General features: G+C 38.8%; 1 protein-coding gene across 1 annotated transcript in view; it reads right to left on the bottom strand.

Moving 5' to 3' along the window:
* The window catches only part of Phex (phosphate regulating endopeptidase X-linked), a 199,435-nt gene that overhangs the window by 32,894 nt on the left and 148,748 nt on the right, over window positions 1-17,793 (bottom strand). Inside the window, exon 15 of the mRNA XM_006973251.4 lies at window positions 14,480-14,538. Coding sequence (XP_006973313.1) covers window positions 14,480-14,538 — 59 coding nt within the window. The remainder of the gene's footprint in view (window positions 1-14,479; window positions 14,539-17,793) is intronic.

Consider the following 17,793-nt stretch of genomic DNA (forward strand, 5'->3'; position numbering starts at 1 on the left):
ATGAAAACAGTAAAGAATTAATCATGTTTAAGGTAACTGATCCATAATTCAGCCCTCCTGGTTTATTCCACTCACTCCACCTCTGATATCACACATTTGTGACATGATATTTTTACTTGAACTTCCTTCAGACTATAGTTTCCAAGATTAACTTTTATATGACCTAAAAATATGATTGTACTAAAGGACCAATATACATTTAATTGTAATTGACTTGAAAAGTTCAGGATGAATGCTAAAAGAGAATGAGTATTATATCCTACTCAGGATTACTTCTTGCTATTGGATAACCTAGATAGAATTCTTCTAGAAATTGGGGGCAGGGGAGTTGCATTAGTTGGGACCTGAAAAATGCCACAATTACAAAGCACTTTTGGCTATGTCTTTTTTTTGTGTGTGTTATTATAAAAGGATTTCATTGTCATTACTGCTAAGATTAATAGTGGCTTTTTATTCAAGTTGGCATCTTTCAATAGTTTGGTGAATGCCAACCTTCCCATTTCCAGAAAGTATCACGTTCTAACAGCTGTGACTCCTGTCAAGCGATTCAGCAAGATGTCTTAGCCATCTGCTGGCTTCCTGCAGGTAACCTCCTGCCACCATATCTATCATCCTAGAGCGGACAAGCAGAAAGCAGATTCTGAAATCTGCCCCCCATCTTGCAGCCTTCTTTGATGACCATTCTATTCTATGTCTGCCATATCACCTTCATTCCACAACAAACACCATCTCTCCCCTTAACCAGAGTTAGCACCCATCGCCATTTGTCCAGGACTAAAGAAATGCTTGGAATACAGTAGTTTTCAGCATTAAAACTGGAATGGGCCCAGGCAAATGAGGAGAAATTAAAAGCACTGCTTTCACCCACTATGTCTGACCTATTTTGTATTGGCAGCATTTTTATGGCTCAATTGTTCTTGACATTTGGCATCTTTCAAAGTCATTTGGTTATTAAAATCTTACTAAGATCCAGGGTGCTGGTACAAACCACCAGAGTTTATTATTTAGTTAAAGGGTCCAAACAATGTCCACTTGTCACAAGTAGTGGTGATGTTGCTGGTCCCCACTAAACACACTTTGAGTAGTCCAACTTTCTGAAACAGAGAAAATACTAATCCCTGCCTCTGCCCCATATGAAGCTCTATCTGGTCCTTTCATATAAACAAATGCTGCCCTAGGCAGGAAACAATGAAACTAGCATCAATGATGCTCAGCCTAGTCCTGGGAATATATTAGGTAAATATATGTTAATGAATGACTGTGTGTCCCACTAAAGCCATATCTGTTTATTTGATGATTTCATCAATGAAGATATGACTATAATTCCCCCATATAAGTTATACCAAAACAAAGCAAAAACTCAGAGTTCCTTTGTTCGTCTCTTCCAATATCATCCTTTAAGATGCAAACTCATCAATACATATGTCTGTTGATGGTAAAGGCATAAAGTGAAAAAAGAATACAGGGCTGGGGATATAGCTTAGTGTTAGTGGTCTTCCTTGGCCGTATGAGGCCCTAGATTGAAGCTGCAGCATTGCAAAACAAACACACCTCTTTGGTGGTTAAGATTCTGTTTTCAATTCTATAACCTTCTTTAGGGTACATTCCTAGAAGTAGAAGAGTTGCTGTGTTAAATGATATTTAAGTTGCATTCTACAAAAGTAAAAGACAATTGACTTTTTAAAGAGAGGACATGTGAGATTGGGAATATCAAGACAGATTAGTGAGACTGGTCCTAACTTCCTGTCTACCATTGCCCACCTTCTAACTCACAGTCAAGTAGCTCTCAGCCCTCAGCCAGTGCCCCCTGCTCACACCTTCACTCAAATCAGATTGACCCTAACAATCATTCCATACTTTCCATTACCAACCCTGAAGCTTGGCTGCCCAGTCCACTACAACAGAAACAGCATTCACAAAGACCTCACAGACGGCAGACTGAGGCCCTGAAGCCGTAGTCTCACCCAGTAATGGGCTTCTAGGAGACTGTGAGCTTAGCAATGGAGGATACTTTTGTTTACTCGTGAGGACATCACAGAGCATTGGTCTTAGTTGTCATCTCCTGGGTCAGGCCTCTAAGACAGAGATAATCTTAAAACACTTACAGCAGGTGCTTGTTAAGCATACCATCTGTCAGTTTTGCAAACTGTTGCAAGTTTGTTCATGACTTAACTTCATCTGTCTCAACAAACTTTCTAAATCTTACTGTAAATTTTCGTGAAATGATCACCTTCTGGGGAACACACTTTAGTATTCTTTATAAGGCATTTTATGGCATCTGTCTGTCAAATAATCTACCTTCAATCCACCTTATTCTAAGGGGACAAGATAATAGTGGACTTAGAAAAGGGCTTTCAGTGTGCTCTATGCTTAGAGGTGGCAAAAGCAAAGTGCATTCATTGTCACAACCCTTCAATGGGCATGGAATCAATAGGACATGGGCTCCATCTAACCTTCTGAAACGCAACTACCTTCTGGCTGACTTCACATCCTATAGTCTTTCCATATCAAAAGAGAAAGAAGCCCTCACTAGTGGAATTTGTGAAAGTATACATAATGATTATTTGAAGATATCTCGGTATACATTCACATGTGTAGCTCATATACTTCTCACATTTCTTACCCAGTGTTGAACATTATCATTATATTAATCTTACAGTGTAAAGATTAAAAGAATACAATCAATAAATTGAGCTACACTCCCTTACCTGCTGTGATGCTTAATCTTGACTATCAACTTTATTGGATCTGGAATCAACTAGGAGACATACTTCTGTATAGATAAGCTATTCACTACTTTGGATTCAGTGAGGAGGGAGAAGACCCTCCCACAGAGTGGGTAGCGCTCTCCAGCAGCAGTGCAGTTTAAGATGGTCCAAAGGATAAGATGTTGCTTTTTACCTGTCCAGCTTCACTCCTTGCTGGTGAGAGCACCCACTTCTTTGTTGTTGCTTCCAACATTTGCTAACATCAAAGCCAAGCTTCTTCAGCCTTCCAACATGAACTGAAGACCAGCAACTCTCTAGGAATCCTCCAGGATTTCAGTGCCATATTGAGATCACTGAAGCATCTAGCCTCATGAACTGAGCAGTTACTGGGTCAGTTATCCTGACTAATACACCTGCAGTTCACTAGTGCTAAGGTCTTTAGTAGGGTATTTCACCCCTCTGGCCTCCAGTTTCCTCTTCTGTAAAATGGATGCATAGCATAGTTTATGTAGCTATTGCAAAGATTAGATATAATAGACATTATATAAGTAGTAGGCACATTAATAGTTTCCCAGCATAGAAGAGTGCACAGTGCAATCACTGTAGCCACTTGATATGAGTTTTTCATGTAGGAATGGAAGTGGTTGAAAATGGTATTATGCATTATCTATCATTTTTCAGTTACTAGAGAAGGCTCTCATGAGACTTAACTTGCCCATTCCCTAACTCCCTCTTAGCAAGGTCAGTGCCCAAGGTTAAGTCCTTTCCATCTTTTTCTTGGGCCATGTTCAAAACTCCTAGCTTGTTCAGGTAGCCTGCCTTTCCCCTCTTTAAAGGGGAGCTATTATCTTTAAGACTAAAACTAAGAAAATTGATTTTATTTTTTTAACTTCCTAAAGAAAAGTACACCAATTCCCCTTTCTTCAACATGATCTGTAAGTCCATTATCAACTCCTTCCACAAATTAGATTATGACCTTTGCTTTCTAAAGCACCCAGGCAGCCTCTGCTCCAGCATAAGTGAGCATTCTCGTAGTCCATTCCTGCACCTTTTACAGCGCAGCATGTTCCCCCTACAATTGTCACTCCCTCCTACATGCCATATCATTTCTTCTCTGCCCAGAGAACTTTACTTTCCTTCAAAAGTCTTTTCAATCATCATTTTCACCAATAATCCAATCATGGCTCACCAAGATTAAATTACTCCTCTGCAGTGGCTCCCAGAATGCATTGAATAAGTCACTATGATGGCCTCTAAATGACTAGGTAGCAAGTCTCTCACCCAACTTATCAGAAGCAAGCATTAGTATCTTGCTATGATTTATCTACTACGAGTCAAAATTTCTTCTAAGCATTTAATATATATTATTTCATATTCACAATTCCATAGGATAATTATATCCTCTCAGTTTTATAAAAAAATTAAACTATGGATTAAAAATGTTGAGAAACTTGGCCAAGACTGCAAGTTACTAGTGACCAAGTCAAGATTAAAAATCAAACTGTCCCACTTAAGAGCATACAATATCAACTACCACTATCATATAGTACCCGGAAATGTTATAATTCTATATATAACAAATCATATCCAAATATATTTTCTTAAAACCATAAACACTATCTCACAGTTTCTCTGAGCCAGGAATTCAGAAACAGCTTTTGGGGGGATGTTCTGTCTTAAGGTCTCTTGGGAGACCACAGTCAAAATGTTCGACTTGGTTGTACTCACCTGAATTCTTGGACTGAAGGATCAGCATGGTGTTAGAAATGGACAAAAGGCCTATGGAGACTCACCTGTGGGCCTCTCCCCAAGCTGCTTGAGTACCCTCATGATGTGGTGATTGGCTTCTCCCAGAGTGATAATCCAAGAGAGCAAGGGACAAGTCACAATGTCTTTTATGTCCCAACCTCAGAACTCAGAATCTATTTTATATATATATAATCCCAAAGCTAAGCTTTAACTTACTATGGGAAGGGGCTTCAGAGAGCTGTGGATACCGAGAAATGAAGATTATTCCAATTTCCTAAAATGTTAAGTGGAAACATGTTCTAGATCAGGGCTTCTTAAGCTTTTCCACTCACAGCCCCTCTGCCACCAAGAAATTTTTATTTGACTTTTAGCATATGTATATGTGTATATATCTCTGTACATAAAACAGATATTTCCTGAAAATAAATAATAAAGAAATTTATTATAATACAACTCTTTGGTATATACATATTTTACCATGTATTAAAGATGAAAATCTGCAGGTTAATGAGATGGATATTTTTATTTATTTTGACATAAGTGAATCTTGGGTGAATATTTAATGCTGTGGGATATAAAATAACCATCAGCATTTTCAGAGTTTTCAATTGTTTTTAAAGATTTATTTATTTTATGTGTATGTCTATGCACCATATGCGTGCAGGTGCCTGTGGAGGACTGAAGAGGCTTGGATCCCATGCAATTGGAGTTAAAATACTTAACAGACAAATCAAGTGCTTGTGAGCCACCAGATTTGAATGTTGAGAAGTGAACCTGGGTCGTCTGCAAGTGCACCAAGTACTTTTAACTGCTGAGCCATCTCTCCAGTCCCAATACATATACAGTGTGTGTGTGTGTGTGTGTGTGTGTGTGTGTGTGTGTGTGTGTGTGTGTGTGTGTGTGTTCATCAGTGCTGAGACTGCCACTTTGTATAAATATATATTACAAATTATTGGATTATATTCAGGGCCATTTAAAAAAATTGTTAGAAATTCTACCTTAATCCTAAGCCAAATTTCATTTGCTGATTTTCTACACAAGTGACTCATTCACATAGAACTGGGTGTATTGCATGCATGTATTCATGTGTGTGTGTGCACATGTGTTGAAGCACATGTGGAAGCGAGAGTTTGACATTGGAGGTCTTCATGGACTGCTCTCCACTTTATTTTTTGAAACTGATTTTCTCACTGAACCTGGGGCTCATCAAGTAGTCTAGGCTAGCTGGAAAGTTAAGATTTAGGGGGTCTATCCATTTCCATCAACCATCCCTAGAAGTGGGATTATAGACATGTGTCACCATGCCCAAGTTTTACATGGGTACTAGAGATATAAAATGAGGTCCTAATGCTTGCAGAGGAGGCACTTTTCTGATTGCTCCATCTTTCCAACCACTCAAAGAGCAATTTTTAGAATCTTCGGGTAGTAGCCAGACACATTATCCACTGCATCACTGGCTCAGTGCTTCAAGGAGCAGAGTTTTAAATCAGACTTATAGAACACAGAACAATCCAAAGATATACTAACTTGATATATGCTGAAGAATGCCAACAGGAAAATAGTAAAAAAAAGTTTTCTTTTCATAATTAAACTGTTCTGTTCTGTAATAGCAATGTATCATAGGCAAGAGCTATCAAAAATATCTTGAGCTTATTAAACATTTGATTTGGAATTAATTTTCTGTCAATGTTCAGAAATATACTATTCCATGGTCTTTCAACATGTTCAAATATACAAGCAAGTGATAAGTTGTGTTCTAGATAATGAGATATTGGTATTAATCACTGATGTGTCTCTAATAGCTCCAAAACTATGGAACACTGTTCCAAAATTCTAGATGTTTCCTCATGTCTCCAAATGGAGCATCAAATGGATTCAAAACTTTAATTCCATTAAATCCCAGTAGAAGCCATAGGTGAATATCTAACTTAGCTTCCATTCTATAGGCTGATGCAACAAAGAGTGAAGAAATACTCATAGTTTGAAATAGTTATGTCCTTAACAGGAAACCAAGCCTATGTTTGATTTCAGGATTAACTCTATGGTTTGGCATCAGGATAAACCCAGCCTCCAGACAAAGGCTTATTATCTTTTTTAGCACAATATCTGTAATTAAACTAGGGCAACCAAATCTCTTAGATATAACAGCAAAGATAATAAATTTGTTGGGTTTAGCTATCAGGCTATGCTCATCTGCAAGCCAAGATTGTATTTGCTTAAAATAATTGTTTAATATGGTGTCAGTAATACAAATATAAAAACAAAATACTGGAATGAAGCATATTACAAATTCACAGTGACATGAACACATATGACAAACTTTATTCCAAAGACCAATCTGTACTACTAGAAATAAAAATTGGATATGACCTTCTCATTCTTCCAGCCACTACTATCACCTGACTAGATCCAAAGAACCATAGAAGCTGGGTCAGATTTGCTTTGGTAGCTCCTAGGAGGCAATCCTCTCATAGACTTTACTACAACTAGAGCCCATGGGTTGATCCAGTCTCCTATCTGTTCCATAAATAAAGTTTGACTGAAGCCCATCCATGCTCACTTGGCTTATGAATTATCTGTAACTACAGTGGGAGAGTTCAAAAGTTGAAGCTGTGTGGCAAATCTGAAAAATCTGTGGTCTGGAAATTTACAGAAAATGTTTTCCTGATGTGTACCTCTGAAGACTTGGCCCTAGGCAACCTATTAGAAGGCTAAGATATCTATGTCTACTATATGATATCTCAAAAAAAGGGAAATGCATTGCTATTTACATTAAGGCATTTGCTTACACAGAGTAAAGGCAAAATATTTTATGTATGATCCTGGGAATGGAACTCAGAGCCTCACATATGCTAGGGAGTAAGCACCCTGACACTGAGCTATATTCACAGCCCAGACAAGACACAAGCAGTAACATATCTGCCCCATAAAATGCTCAGATTAAGACAAAGACTATTTATCACACTTTCTCTCAGTCAATACCCCCAATAAAGGTTGCTACTCTTTTAACTTCTATCATACAGGTGAATTTCCTGCTCCTGGCTTGTATACACATGAAATAAAATAGTATTTCTTCTTGTACCTTGCTTCTTTAATTCATCATTATGACAGTGACAAACACATAGCACACATATCACAGCATTTTCTTTTCCATTGCCATATAAGTAACATTCAGTTGCACAACTAAAGTACAATGCATTAACCTATTCCTCTGTTAGTGAACATGAGGGTCTATCCAAGGGCTGCCTGACATACCAGTTTGAGAAATACAAGTTTTGACGTTGGCCATGTGTTGGCAGTTTACAAATCTATTTTCTGAAACACTCCTGAACACTCTATGAGTTGTCTATCATGCAGCAAACAGGATAGTAAAGGCCAGAAAGGCTAGCTCCATCATGCCACATAATTATAGCCATGGCACTCAAGCTCTTCTACTGAGGCTTTTACTTTGTCCTTTTAAAAAGCGGGATGATAAGTTTTGCAGTTGTCAAAGTTAGGAAAGCACAGGCTGAGGTGCTAATGATCTCACTTCCTTGTTCTCCTCTTTAACTAAACTACCAATTTAAATGTAATTAAGACTGGTGACAGCTCTTTACTACAATGCCCAATACAACAGATTTAAATCACTAAGACTTCACACTACAGTCTATGTCTTAAGACATGGATACGTAGCTTGACAAGGGCTGGAAATAGGATTTAACTGCTCTGCAAAAATAACTGAACATCAAAAGATGGCCCCAACCTCAAAGCATGGATTGAGGAAGAATAACAAGTCTATAGGTTTTTCTATTTTCTGCTCAAGTCTTTACTGCATGTAGCAGCAGACTTAGTGGCATAAATCAGAAAATGATAATGAGGCATGAAGGAAAATCTCATAAATCACGTTACTAAGTATAGTTACATTGTAGATGTGGAACCCAATTAAACAGATGGCCACATGCTGTCAGAATTAGCCCCTAATCAATAAAGATGTTCATTTTAGAAAATCACCTCAATTTTTCACTTCTTCAGTGAAGCACAGAGGAGGCAGTTGGGAGGGGATGGGGGAGTCCCAGGAAAGCCAGTGGGGAAATGTGTAAGAAGAAATTCCACCTGTCTTAATTTGTAGTCCAGAAAATCAGAAATGAAAGTGGGTGGGGGAAGTCACCCAAAGGATTCCTTGTCATCTTGCCTGGTAATGTAATTTACAATGAGAGCAGGCACTGGTCATTAGGAAAATAGAAACAGCTTGAATCTCTTAATTAAAATACTGCTTCAAATTGTTCATTTTAAAACCCCTCTGCCCATGAGCTTTCTGGAACCCATTGGGTTACCCTGAAATGGCTACTTCCTCAAGAAAACTTCTGATGGGGTCAGTCCTTCCCAGCCAAGACGAAGGCATAGCAGTGGGAAACCCTGGAGACAGAACTATTATTAGATGCACTACATTCCCCAAAGGAACAGTGAGCCTTTAGTGACATTTGAGAGAAATGGAAACACCAATGAAGAGACAATCTCATCACCCTTTTCTTGCATAAAAGCTGACCTATTGCAGTCACTAGACTGGTAACAATTAAGTCTGCAAATACCAAGAGTTGATGAAAGTGGGGAACAAAAGGAACACTGTTGGAATTTAGAACGCCCACTTTAAAAGCATCTGGCTGAGAACTTGCAGACTCTCCCTGCAAGGAGTTCTACCCCGAGGAATATCACCCTGACTGACTTCAGAAGACAATGCACAAGAATATCAGAGAAGCACCAATTCTAGGAGTGAATATCTGCAAGGGTGGAGGATAGAGACGTGCTCGGCAGCAGAAAAGATAATCTGAGTGTACATATGGTCAGAAAATTGAATACTATACAACAATGTATGGGGAAATGGGGAAAAGCTACTGCCACAAACTCCATACATATGCATTAAAGAGATGGGGCTGGTGAGAAGGCTCAGTGGTTAAGAGCACTGGCTGCTCTTCCAGAAGATCCAGGTTAGACTCCCAGCACCCAAATGGCAGCTAACAACTATCTGTAACTCTAATACTAGGGAATCTGACGCCCTTTTCTGGCCTTTGCAGATGCCAGCCAAACATATGGGGCACAGACCCACATGCAGTCAAACACCTATTTAATATACTGACTGAAAAACCACAACTTCTGAAAATTGTCTATCGTATGATAAATTTTTATCATGTTGAAAACAGTATCATTTGGGGATACCTACATAAATTGTTAACATTTTAGTTTTTAGAAGATAAACATGGCCCAGAACAGTGGTGTATGTTTTTATCCCAGTACTGAGCCCTAAGATGTCATCATGGAGAGGTAGAGGACATAAGAAAAAAAAACTAAAAGAATTTGACCTGGAGCAATCAGCTCTCCCGACAAGATGTCACACGACCAACCTGAATTTGATGTCTTTCCTTTTCCTGAATGACTTTTACTACAAACAGCAAGTTTCAAGGCAGCCCAAGTTACATGGTGAGACCCTCCTCCCAAGGAAAATAAACATAAAAAGCAACATGTTGGTTACCTCTATGGTGATGAAGACAGTACTCCAGGAGGGCAGACTGGCAGCTTGGATGACACTGGTAAGGTCTCAGCTCTTCCCAGAGTAGCCCTTTAACTGTCACATGCTGATTTTCCATCCTTCTAGACACTTTCTAACTTAAGATGGCCCAGCACGCTACACAGATTTGTTTGAATGCCACAACTATTGCATAATAAAAGATGTCCTGTTAAACTTTAATGTCACTTCAGAACCCCGAAGACAGACTTGGAGGAAGTCCTTTGACCTCACTGTCCCTCTTTCCATTGCGGCCATATTAAATAAGTCTTTCTCTGCTTACCACTAGTAATCTGGCTCTTTTAGTCGACTTATTGCGGATTAGTGGATGAATCTGGTTTAGGGAACAGGCTGTGAAACCCCAAGTTCATTGATAACATGGTAATCACAAAGGGACAAAAGATACATTTGGGGGTGTCTGCCGCCCACAGCAAGCTGACCCCAAAAGGAGAGGAAAGAAGAAAGATCCCAGCCATGGCTGGAGTCATTTTACTCTGAGGACATTTTCCCATCTTTCCACTTCAGCGGGCATCAGCTGCCCTTTACTTCTACTTGGTCAAGCAGAAAAATGAGTATTTGGACATTGTTTTGGATTCTCAAAGAAGTTTCACCCTTGTAGCTATGAGGAAGGTGGGAGGAGAGAGAGAGAGAGAGAGAGAGAGAGAGAGAGAGAGAGAGAGAGAGAGAGAGAGAGAGAGAGAGAGAGAGAGAGAGAACAGTTGAAGTACAGCTCTGAAAAAGGAACTTAAAGAACATATTTGAGATGCTTGGACATTATTACATTATTAACAGGTCATTCAGAATAGACTTCAGGATTCTTCCAGAGCTGTTCTGCCAGATGAACAACATTCATCCTTTAAGCTCAACTGCTTTTCTGAAGTCTTCCTGAGCAGGATGGCCTGGTTTGTTCCCCTCGAAGACATAACACCTGTGCCACCCGTGCCTCTGCTTTCCCAATCATATCAAGAGACCAGAACCCTCCAAACTGATATAGAGATTACTTCAAAGTGAAAACATGAGCTTCAGAAGAAAGAACTGTGCCCAAGCTTCCCTCGTCTGCTAATTAAAAGCAGGATACCACAAAAACACCTTTGGCAATGTAACATTAAGGTTACACCAGAACAACCAGAAAAAATGATTGGGTCAATCAGCCACATCAGAAGCCCCTACTTCTCTGCCCCTCCTATAGTGGGCATACAAACTTTACCACAAACTCATCTGGGGACATGTGCTTGTGTAATACAACTTTCTTCTATTAAAATAAACAATCTGAATCAGTGAAATGGCTCAGTAGATAAAGGCGCTTGCCACCAAGCCTCATAACCTGAGTTCAAGCCCCACAACCCACAAGGTAGAAGGAGGGAACTGACTCCTGGAAGTTGTCTCTTATATCCGTACATATCCCATGGCATTGTGCCCCACATACACATAAATAAGAAATGGTAATAAACTAATAAAATTAATAATCTAATCAGCATTATATTGCTCAACAGATATTTTATAAATAATGCATTTTGATAAATGCTATAAATTTTAATTGTAATTGATATCTCAATATCTTAAGTCTCTGTGTAACATATGCAGCTTGGTACTCAACTTGGAACTTTGGACCTTAAGGAAGCAACAGTATTTTCAGCATAATGAATATTTACATACTAAGAAGTGACACTCAAAATATTTAACAACTTCTTTGGTTATATTAATTAATGTAGAAATCAAAAATTAACACCATCTGCTTAGTTTCCTTCTGTTCATAACGCTCAAGACAGTCCCACAAATTACCATTTCCAAAGGAGCCACAGGAGGGTGACAATAGCAGTAAGCATAATTCTCCAACTGCATCTCAGGCCAGAGTCCTATAAGGTCCAGGTCCAACTTGGATGACCTACGGGCTGACTGGCCATGGCATAAGCCTGATACCTCACTGAGAAGAGATCCTTGAGTCACTACCAAAATTAAATGGGGGCATGGACTATGCAGTTCATTTGGGGAAATTTCTAGGGGAAAAGTGTCAATGCCCTGCGAGAAGTGTATGTGTCCCCTGTGTTTGAGGAACAGAAAAGAAGCCGGTGTGACTAGACAGAGAAAGAGATGGAAGTGGAGTTAGTAAAGGTAGAGAAACTACAAATGCTGGACTGGGAATGTAACTCAGTTAGCAGAATGCTTGCCTAGCATGCACTATGCTCTGGGTTCCAGCCCCAGGACCTCATAAGCTTTCTATGATAACATACATGCAACCACAGCATTTGGGTAGTAGAAGCAGAAGCATAAGAAGTTCAAGGTCAATACTCAGCTACATAGGTAACTTGAGGCTAGCCTGGGAAACATGAGAGCTTATCAAGGAAAAAAAAGTCAGGTTTCTAGGTCATTAAAAGTAATAATTCTTAAGCTCAGTAAGATAAGACGATTTGAAGACAGGGGTGACATAATATAACCAACCATGAACAGAACAGTCCAGAGGAGGTGAGAACAGAAGCAAGAAGGCCAGTGAGATGCCTCTTCTTATCATCCAGCTAGGAAACAGTGATCACAAGAGTAAGGATGGTAAATCTTATAAATTTCATCCTGTGTTCACCAATGTAGAAATGCTATTGAAACCACAATATTACATGTCATCCCTAGAAGAGTGAGCAAAGATGGAGAATGGGGAGGAAGATGTCATCATGGAGAGGTAGAGGACATAAGAAAAAAACAAAAAGAGTTTAACCTGGAGCAATCAGCTCTCCCCACAAGAGGTCACACGACCAACCTGAATTTGATGTCTTTCCTTTTCCTGAATGACTTTTACTACAAATGGATATGACTATAAACAACATATAGGATTATTCTATGTGATTTTCAACTTTATTAATGAGGTATCATACTCTGCATATTTTCTCAAGTGACTGATTTGCTGTACAACCTAATTAGTGAGATTCATCTGTTAACAGGTGTCATAGTAGGCCATTTAACTTTCACTGTTGTATGCTATTCCTTTGCATGAATGTACCACATTGGTTTATTTCTGTGCACAAGGACACATAAGCTATTTCCCTTTCCCATTACCATCAATGACCCTGCCTCAAACATTCTCACATGGGCTTTCTTTTGCCTTGCTTTGTGTTCTATGGGGAAGGTTTCTCAAACATTATCATTCAGTAGAAACAATTACAATTTAGAAATTTTACTAAAACTAGATTCTGAGCCTCACATCCTAAGTTTTTGTATAAGCTAGAGTCTGAGAAGTTGCATTTCTGACAAGTTCCCCTGAGGTGTTTTTGTTCATGGTCCAAAAATGACACTAAGAATCAAAATACTGGAATAGATCAGGCATGCAGACGATGGTCACAGATGTGCAAGCACCTCTCTGGCTTTTTTACACATTGTCAACTTGCCTTGCAATGTGGGTGGCCTAATTTATGTTTCCATCGGTGGCAGGATCTTTAATACCAATTCTGGATGCTGTCAGATTTTTAATTTTGGCCATAATGAACTTTAATAACTTTAAAAATGAATCATATAATTTGTTCTAGTTTTAGTTGTAATGCTGATAAGACACTCCTGCCAAAAGCAACTTTTGGAGGAAGGGGGCATGTTTGGTTTCCAATTCCAGACCCAGACCATGATCCATCATTGAGGGAAAGCAAGACAGGAATTTGAATGTAGGTCTGCTTGCATTCCACACAGGATGACCTCTGAAGTACAAAAGAAACCACAGAAGGTTCTGCTTGCTAGCTGACTTGAAGGAAGGCTTACTAGCAGGCTTGAAGACTGCTTACTTTCTTATGGTGTTCAGGACCTCCTGCCTAGCAATGGTGCTTCCCACAGTGGGATCACACACACACACACACACACACACACACACACACACACACACACACACACGTACAAATATGTGTGTGTGTGTGTGTGTGTGTGTGTGTGTGTGTGTGTGTGTGTGTGTGTGTTCATAATCAAGGCAATCACCTGCAGGCCAATCTGATCTAGTCAATTCCTCAACAGAGGCTATCATCTCAGAGGACTCTAAGCTTTGTCAAATTGTCACTTAGAGCTAACCAGGACAGCATATCCAACATACCCAACAGAATAAAACACCCTAAAGACAGTACATCCTAGAGTTAATCAGAATACACTCAAGCTTCTGTATTCCATAAAAATTGCTCCCAGTTAACTGCCATTTTCCCCATCAAAGCAAGGATGGTGTGGACAAGATCATCAAAACAGTTATGAAAGGTAAAAGAATGTGATCCTTTTAATGAAAAACTTCACTGTGGTTCTGTTTATTATAGTTTGAAAAGCCAATGGTGATATAAAAATTTTATGGACTAATAAGGAGAAAAGAAGTGAAAGATTGTTACAATGAAAACACAGAAGAAATTGAAGAAAACACTAGGAGATGGAAAGGTGTTCAAGGATTTGAAGAATTAATATTGTGAAGATGGTCAACCTACCAAAAGCAAACTACAGTAATCAGTGCAATCCTCATCAAGAATCTGGTACTCACGTATCTGGTTGGTCGATGCACTGTAAAAGGCATTGACTGTTGTTGGATTTGTAAACCACCTGCAGAAAGAAAGACAAATGCCACAGGTAGGCATCACTATCCAGATAGGAAAACAGTAACCATATAACAACACAGATATTGATGCAAGGGAAAATCATTGCCTCATTACAGCTCCTACTCTGTTGAATGAACAAATATTATCAGAAAGCAAGCACAGTTTGGTGTAGCTGAAAGTTTTCCTGTGTCCTGCCTGGCCTGTGGACAGGACAAATCTCTCTCACCCACTGGTCCTGCAGCAGCTCAGACCCAAATAAACACACACAGGCTAATATTATTTTTAAACTATGGTCATGGTAGGCTTCGTATTATCTAGTTCTTATATCTCAAATTAACCCATTTCTATAAATCTATACTTTGCCACATGGACCATTTTGCCTTGCAAAGTTCAGTGGTCACCTTCCTGTGGGTCCTGCATGTCCAGTCAATATAACATTTTGTCAAGTAGTCCAGGCAAGAACAGCTATTTTTGCCAAGAAGAAGATAAACTTCATATAGAGTGTCTTTGATGCCCATCCTCCTCTCTGAAGTAATTTGGTGCTGCCAGGAGCAGACATGTCTCACTGTCCAGAAAGTCTAAATTTTTAAAACATTTTAAATGCCATATTCTGTAGGTCTTTGAAGTGTTTGAAGATTACCTACCTAATTGAATTATATCTATGTATACCTAGAAAACTTAACATGACTATAAGTTTGACTATCATAGAAGACTAATATTAATCTGTATTTCTTAATTATCCATTACAATTTAAATGAGCTGCATAAACCTAATACTTCAAACAAGAGTAGAAATATACACACAGTTTAACAAAATTAACTTTAAATTTGTATCAATAAACTAAAATCCATAGCAATGTAAAACATTTAAGCAAGTTGTTGCTCTTTAAAAGTAGGCTCAACAATCTACGGAAGAAGACAGGGCAGGGGAGAAGCTGCTAGCCATTGCCAGAAGAAGCAAGATTTAAAGTTACTGGTAAGCCACAAGCCACGTGGCAAAGTATATATTTATAAAAATGGGTTAATTTGAGATATAAGAACTAGATAACAAGAATCCTGCCATGGCCATAGTTTAAAAATAATATTAGCCTATGTATGTTTATTTGGGTCCAAGTGGCTGCAGGATCAGTGGGTGAGAGAGGTCATGGGCCCAGTGGGACACAGGAAAACTTTCAGCTACAGTTTGGCAAGAATATATTAGCAGGACTGGAGATATGGCCCAGTGGTTAAACACATTGACTGCTCTTCCAGAGGACCCAGGTTCAATTCCCAGTACCCACATGGAAGTTAACAAATGTCTGTAAAGGTAGTTCTAGGGAATCTATGGTGCATAGACATTCATCCAGGCAAAGCACCTATACCCATAAAATAAATCTTTTTTTAAAATGAATACTAGCATGTCTTGCTTTTCACTAACAACAAAAACAATAAATAAATGAAAAACTCAACATGAGTGCATCTGAAAACCCTTTAACAGGAAGTTTACAAACAGGTGCTCCCTCTGAAAAATGGAAACATACAGCAGCAAGTTGTTCTGTTCAGATGACCCATAGGACAGCTATCTTTCTGGCCTATATCACTCCTGGCCTGTCTATGAAACCATTTTATATTGGTAATAAGAAGAGATCCATTTAAACATAAATGGATAACATACCACCGTGCTACTAGAGGGTCTACCTGCTCCCGTGAAAAGTGTACTGATTTAAGTTGCAAATGCCTCAACTATCTGTATAACCAGCTGAGTTCTGTTGGATCAGTCACCAATCTTTCTGGGGTTTGGTTCCAGCTGTGAAGTGAAGGTACTGGACTGGTAGGATGCTTCAGTAGATAAAGTGCTTGCCCTGTAATCCTGATGGCCTGAGTCTTATTCTTAGAACCATGGCAGAAGAAGAAAATTCACTCCTGAAAGTTGTCCTCTAACATTCACATAGGTATCATGGCATGTGCATACCTGTACTTACAGACCCATCCTATACATGCACACACACATACATGAACATAATTATAATAGTAATAACAATAACAAATTAAAGTGAAAGGTATTGTATTAAATGTTAGGAGCCCTTATATCTATGAACCATCTGTTTTTATATTAAATACATAGGTTACTTAGATCAGAATGTAGCATTTTTTCTGTAAAAAATTAGATTGTAAACACTTCAGGTTTTACAGATGAAGAAACAAAACTGAAGATAGCATACAGATATGAAATACTAAACTTTCCACAAATAATGTTTAATAAAATTAAAATACAGTTATCAATAAGTATCATCTTTATTCATGAAAACAACAGAATTCTTTTGAGGTGGGATATTATTTTTTATTTTTTATTTTTTGGTTTTTTCGAGACAGGGTTTCTCTGTGTAGCTTTGCGCCTTTCCTGGAGCTCACTTGGTAGCCCAGGCTGGCCTCGAACTCACAGAGATCCGCCTGGCTCTGCCTCCCGAGTGCTGGGATTAAAGGCGTGCGCCACCACCGCCCGGCATGGTGGGATATTATTTTAATTAACTGTGGTTCAACTTATGGATTATCAACATCAGAGAAATTTTAAACGTTTGTCTCTAAAAATCATTCTTGGTTCATGGGCTATGTGAAATAGCCAGCTGGTATCTAGCCCAGTCACTGCCTTTTATAATTAAATTTGGTCAATTCCTTTTAAGCTAAATTGCTTAAAAATAAACTTGTACAGGACTAAGTGTTTGGCCTAGTGGTACAAGACATACTTAGCATCCATGAGGTTCTGGGTTCAAACCCCAGCATGAAAAAAGAAACGTATAAATCCCTTTTCAAAACAAGCATTATCTTCTATGTCTAATAGAAAAACACCAGGGCAATAAATTAATGTATATCAGTTTAATATAAAACTGGTAGGAACCCAATTCTTGATTCTTATTGGTCTTCTCATACCCTTTTACTTATGAAATGCCTATGACTATGTCATCGTATCATCGTGATTATTAGCTAGCAGTCAATAAGCACTTTGCTGTGTTCTAACTTTATTAGCCCATCTACTGATGAGGACAATGAAATTTAGAAGCATTGCATACTTGTGCAAAGTCTGGTCTTTCTGATTTCAAAGTAGTTCTATTAGGCCTTGCATTATTATAGAGATAGTAGCAGAAATCAAGAGAGTACCATGTCTTTTGTCAAATTGACTTAAGATAAGTGGTTCCATTAGACCCTGGTGTTTATCCAAAAAAGTTGCTGACTGACCTACTTTCTTGAGGAAACAAGCAGAGGACAAAGTATCTTTGTTAATC

This window comes from Peromyscus maniculatus, chromosome X, assembly GCF_049852395.1.
Source record: "Peromyscus maniculatus bairdii isolate BWxNUB_F1_BW_parent chromosome X, HU_Pman_BW_mat_3.1, whole genome shotgun sequence".
Classification (NCBI taxonomy): Eukaryota; Metazoa; Chordata; class Mammalia; order Rodentia; family Cricetidae; genus Peromyscus; species Peromyscus maniculatus.